This window comes from Artibeus jamaicensis, unplaced genomic scaffold (assembly GCF_021234435.1).
Source record: "Artibeus jamaicensis isolate MK-2021 breed Jamaican fruit bat unplaced genomic scaffold, CSHL_Jam_final contig_2197, whole genome shotgun sequence".
Lineage (NCBI taxonomy): Eukaryota > Metazoa > Chordata > Mammalia > Chiroptera > Phyllostomidae > Artibeus > Artibeus jamaicensis.
This window is the reverse complement of record NW_026521454.1, coordinates 71,024-76,842: the sequence shown is the minus strand read 5'-3', so window position 1 is coordinate 76,842 and position 5,819 is coordinate 71,024. Positions and strand designations below refer to the sequence as shown.

Below are 5,819 nucleotides of genomic sequence, written 5' to 3'. Positions count from 1 at the left end.
AAAGGATAAAAAGTATAAACTTGGCAAAGTGTGCTGCAAAGTGTGGTGGGAGTTCATACACTGCTTCCACTTGTGAATCAGGGAACGCCCCCCCCCCCCCAAAGAAGTGACATCTTACATGGGCCTGAGATTCATTAATTTTCCAATATGTAGAGGTTACTAGGATCTCATTTTATCCAGAGTTAACATATGAGTTTTAAAATCTCAGAACCAGGTCAGCAAGCAAATCCTGCAAAATTATAACTAGTTTACATTAATAACAAACCATTAAATAAGCAGAGGTAAACAACAACAAAAACTGTACAAAAGAGAGTTGAAAGGACATAATCACTATGCTGAGTTTTAAGTATGTTTTGAGTCCCTGGGCTGCTGGGATCTTTCCAAAGGAAGAAGAGTGGGAGTTGGTTCGCAGAGTTTCCTAATAAGAACAGAGATAAACGTTATTGTGCATGAGGTGGAGGTGAGAATTGAAGAGTAAAAGGAAAAGGACTGGGAAAAGAATTAAGGAGAGAGAGAGGAAAATAAATGCAGGACAACAAGTAAGGAGGGGATAAAAAACAAAGGAAAGATGGATACAGAAAACTCACCAGTGCTTTTTAAGCCAAAATGCAAGACCTGTCAGAAGAAGCACCAGGGGGACCATCACTGCCAAGATGATCAAGCCCTTGGAGGTCGGACGGTCTGGGTCTGTGGGTTCAGGTGCACACAAGGGTGTCATTTCAAATCCACCCCTTGTTTACTGCATTTCCCTCACCTGCTTTTTAAAATCTGAATGTTCGCCTCACTAATCTCCTTTCTTCCTGTTTCTTCTGTCATCTCTCTTCAGACATGAATGTTTCATCTAACCCTCAACATCTTCCTACATCTGCAGGTCTCTTATTTTCACCTATTTTATTCACTGATTTATTTTCATTCTTTTGGGTATGGATCCATAAATTCCAGATTTTTATCTGGCTCTTTGGCTCTGCTTGTGGACCATCTACTCCTACTCCCAGTGTGGACCCCAGTTGTTTCTTACCCAAGTAGAGGATGATGTCCTGGCCTTCTAGACTGCTGTGTGTCACCTGGCAAGACAGGCCAGATGTCTTGGTGGCTTCCACATCCAGGTAACTGCGAAGATACCATGTCCCATCAGCATTGGGCAAGATATCACTTTGTTGAGAGGCCTGTTGTGGCTGTCCACCTCGCATCCACGTAATGGAAATTGGCTTTGGGTAGAAGCCAGAGACATGACAAACCAGCAACAGATGGTGAGGACCAGGACTGGGGCCAGTGGACAGCCAGGCCTCTGGTTTTACTGCAGAAGACAGGAAAGACATTCAGATAAGGACTCTAACACAGACTTGGAGGTTCATATCTTCACATCAGTTTAGACAGACACCTCTGTCCCACCCTGGGAATTCAGCACACATTATTCCTCTCCCTCTTGACTCCTTATTCTAAATCTGAAGTGATGGTAGGAAAGTATAATTTTAGAATAGAAAATTCTTGGAGGAAGGATATGGGAATGACCTCTTCTCTGAAGATCTGCCTTCCCTGCATCAAGGAGACCCAAAAGGAAGCGTGGACAAGTGTTACTGATCCTCCACTGCGTTAGTTTGTTGAAGACAATGAGCTTGTTGAATACTTTGCACATCTTCTGAGCTCTAGTTCCACCCTGTAGAGATGGCACCCATGAACTGTTCTGGAAGCTCAGAATCTCTGATCCTTGATAAGCAAATCGCCAGAAGTCTAGCTTGACTTCCCCAGAGTTCAGCTCACAGCCTCCTGTTGTCTGTACCTCAAAGGGATCTAAGGAAGAGAGATTATATATTAGAGGAAAGGGAGTTAAAAAAGATGAAATAAGTGGAAGCAAAAAGAAGTAGAAAATAGATATTTGAGAGATTTGAGGTAATGGAACAAAGTTCAGTTTGCTCAGAAATTCAGAAAAGACATAATTGGTGGTACTTGAAGGTGAAAAAAATGAGTGACTTTTTTTCCTTTGGAAATGGAAGGGAGTAAATTGTTGAAAGAAAGTGGCATAAATTTTTTTTTGGTGAGTGTAAGAGAATAAGGAAGAACTTAGTGAGAGAATTGTGTTTATAATAGCTATGGTGAGTGAAGTGAATTAAGTTACAATAAATGTACAGATAGAGAGTGCTAAGGAGATTGAATGTGGGAAAAAAATCAGAATAAAAAACTCACTAAGACAAACATACCCCAGTCAACATTGCACCAGTTCATTTTGGGAATTGAACTTACATTCAAGCAACCATTCACTGGCATGTTTGTGAAATAAATGTAGCAATTCATTGCGGAACCTTTGGAATAACACTTCTAATTCTGTCATCTCCTTGTTGCTGAAGTTGCCATTGGACCAAGGCTGCAGGGAAGTAAAACCACCAGAGTTGCTGTTCCAGCTCTTAATCTGCAACTCACCCAACCAGCCAGAGCCCCAAGTTTGTGTCCAGGAGTGGTTGTAGAAGGATGCAGTACTAATGGCTCTGAAGATTTGGTCCTGGAAGGCTATTGGAAAAAAAAAAAAGATAGGAGGAAGGGAAAAATGGTATTGGGAAGACAAGAGAATAAAGAAAGAAAAATGCCAGAGAGGGAAATCTCAGAATCTGGAGACAAGTGAAGCCATAGTTACCTTAGCAGACATTCAACTGCCCAGAGCCCCATGCTTTATATAAAGGTTGGAGCAAAAGTAGACTTACAGTTGTTAAAAGGAAAAATAATACAATAATCAATAAATAAGAACACAAGAATAAACTTTGTTTCATGTTCACAACTATAAGCCTACTTTCCCCCACCTTGCACAACCTTCAGAAAGCACAGCGTCCTAAAGTGATGCTGAAGGGATACTCAGAATGGAACTGTGCTGACATTCTCACTCTCCAGGTGTGTTCTGAGGACACCATATAGAGAAACACACACACACACACACACACACACACACACACACACACGCCCTCCTGTTGCACCCAGCTGGAGAGTTACCAGAGTCCTTACCATTTTCACTGTCACCACCTCCGAAGAGACCTGCTAGCAATGGAATATGCAAAAACAACATTACTGCACAGATGTTACTTCTTCCTCTCAGAAAAGTTTGGTTTTGATTCGATTTCTGTTTTAAAGAAACCTACTCCACAATAGTTCTGTCTGACTTCCTTCTTCTACCAACACACAAACCAGCACCATCACCCCCGCCCCAGTAAAAAAATCCCCAACATGTTCCTTCCCTAAACCCCAGTCACCAGTCAACTTCTCATTTCTCCTCCAGTTCTGAGTCTCTTCATGGGCTTTCAGCATCTTCCCCTCAGTACCAGCCTTCATTCTAGACACCTTTCTCTAATTCAGCCTCTATGGAATAAAGTTTTATGTGGTATTGAAAAGTCTTCTCATTCATACAATAAATGCATAAAACTAAATGGCTTTCCAATTGCCATCTAATGTTCTTATGTCCCTGCTCTTTTCTGTCATTCTTTCCTTCTCTTGACAAATTTAAATTGTCTCCAAATATTCTCTTCTTCTGTCTCTGAGACACCCCACCTCATTCATTTCTCTGATGTCTCATTGGTTGCTTTACTGATTTTCTGAATCTTCTGTGACTGCCCGTGTAACAGTGTAAACCACTACTCCATTATTCCTAGGGAAGATCCAGTAGCCATCACAGACATCACAGAGACTGTGAAACACATTAAGAAAAATGTCTATTTGACTTGTATTGATGTATATTCATTGACCTGAGAGTCACTTGGTGCCTGCCTGGTTACACTCATCTTGCAACCCTCATGAATATACAGTGTCTACAATGCACTCACTTTGTTCAAGGGGCTTTTCTTCTACTTAAGAAAACACAAAACCAAGAACTATAAATCTTGGTGTGGTGGGTTTTATTATAAATATAGACTCTAGACAAAAATAAGCCTTCTTGAAACAATATTTTGTGAAGTGGCAACACTTTTGCCCCCTCAGAATCTGGACTTGAGTGGTATGCTCTGGGTGTTAGGTCTGTCTACCGCTGTTGTACTGGGTCCCCAACATCTAACAGAATGCCTGTTAAAGGTTTCCAGTGAGTAATTTTGAATGACTGAATAATTTGATCCCGGAATCCAGTTATTTTTTAATCATTCAGATTTTAACATACTTTTTTTGAGTCATGAGAAGTCATTATTTGTGCTTCTACTTGGTGAAATGGGAATATTAAACTGTTTTTTGGGGGGAGTAAAATATACGCTAATAAGCATGAAGTTTACCAAAGGCTTATGCTACAAATCTATTACTTATATTTTAAAGCTGTGGAGGTCACAGTCAAAAAAATTACAGTGTAGGTGTCATGTATTCAAGAGATACATTTATTAGTAGTATATGCTAAAATGTAAAAAAATTAAAAACTGCAAATTTGCATTTATTATATTTGCATAAAATGCGGTTTTTAATTTTCAGTTACAATCTACAAATTATTAATCAAAGAAATATAAAAACATACAGAATAAAAGTTTACTTTTTAAATAACAGAAACATTGATATTGTTTCAAAGAAAACCAAAAATGTCCTTAACATTAATGAGAATCTTCAATAGCTGGCTTTGCAAAATGTTTGTAATAATCATCACAAAAAATATTGTTATGCTCAAGTCATAAATACTTTTCACAAAACTAGCAAAAATATTTTGATAAGCGACTCATTTTGGATGCATAGCACCTAAAACATCTTTTTTATTCTGCTTGTTAAGGGAGCTATATCTATGTTGTTGTTAGAATTTCCTTGAATTTATGTTTGAAATGGATGAAGTTTATGGTGTAGAGGCCTATGTACAGCTATAGAGATCCCTGAACACCTTTTTATTTGTTCTGACACTGACCGTGTTATAAGATTTCTAATAAATATTTTGTTCCTTATTTTCACATTGCTGTTCAGCATATGAATAGTTTGAGCGTTTGTTTCTACAATATTCAAAACTGTGTAGACTGTAACTACAGGCCATCATCTGGTGTTCCTGGCCACATTATATGTACCTATCATTTGGTCCACAGTGTCAAGTACTGACTTAGGTTGGTTGTAATGTTCTATTTTTTTTAATGTTTTCTGTTTATTTAAAAATTTATTTTTAGAGACAGAAAGGGAGGGATAAAGAGAGGGAGAGAAACACCAATGTGTGGTTGCCTCTTGCATGCCCCCTTCTAGGGACCTGGCCTGAAACCCAGACATGTGCCTGACTGGGAATCGAACTGGTGACCCTTTTGTTCACTGGGTGGCACTCAATGCACTGAGCCACACCAGCTAGGGCTGGTTGTAATATTATATTATGTCATTTTTTGTCATTCTAAATTTATAGCATCATTAAAATGCAAACTTGAATTTAAAATTGTTTTTCCCCTTTTGGATGTATGAGATACAAGTGTGCAATCTGCACCAAAAGCAAATAAGTTTGATTTTTCGGGCCTGTTTTTAGAAGATAAAAGTTCAGGGGGTAGTTGGGGTTTATTCTTACAAACAGTACCTACACATGATTATGGCTGGTTTTTCAGGTCAGAGGTATGATTTATATCAGTTAACCAGTTATTTGCTGTACTATTACAGCCTTTTGAGTAAATGGGTTCTGCAACTCTCTGGATTACATCTGCTGGTTAATTACTAATCAAGTAAGGACTTTCGGGCTGCTCACTGGTATATATTTCAAGATTTCCTTTATAAAACTTTTGAATAAATCATAGTAAAAACTTTTATACCATATTTCCTGGGCTTGGGTGGAATGTATTGTCTAAACCCACATTTGCCTCTAAATCCAGGTAATATTTCATCTATTATTACATTCTGTCCCATAAAGTAATAAC

The 5,819-nt window shown here is 38.6% G+C and overlaps 1 protein-coding gene across 1 annotated transcript; it reads right to left on the bottom strand.

The window, feature by feature from the left end:
* Positions 1-342: 342 nt before the first annotated feature.
* Positions 343-3,052, bottom strand: LOC119056586 (T-cell surface glycoprotein CD1a-like). The gene is made up of 6 exons (XM_037155048.2): positions 2,992-3,052; positions 2,242-2,505; positions 1,513-1,791; positions 1,019-1,297; positions 588-681; positions 343-418 (listed from the first exon to the last, which is right to left on the bottom strand). Exons 1-6 carry the CDS (start codon positions 3,050-3,052, stop codon positions 343-345), a joined length of 1,053 nt encoding a protein of 350 aa, XP_037010943.2.
* Between the last annotated feature and the right edge of the window lie 2,767 nt (positions 3,053-5,819).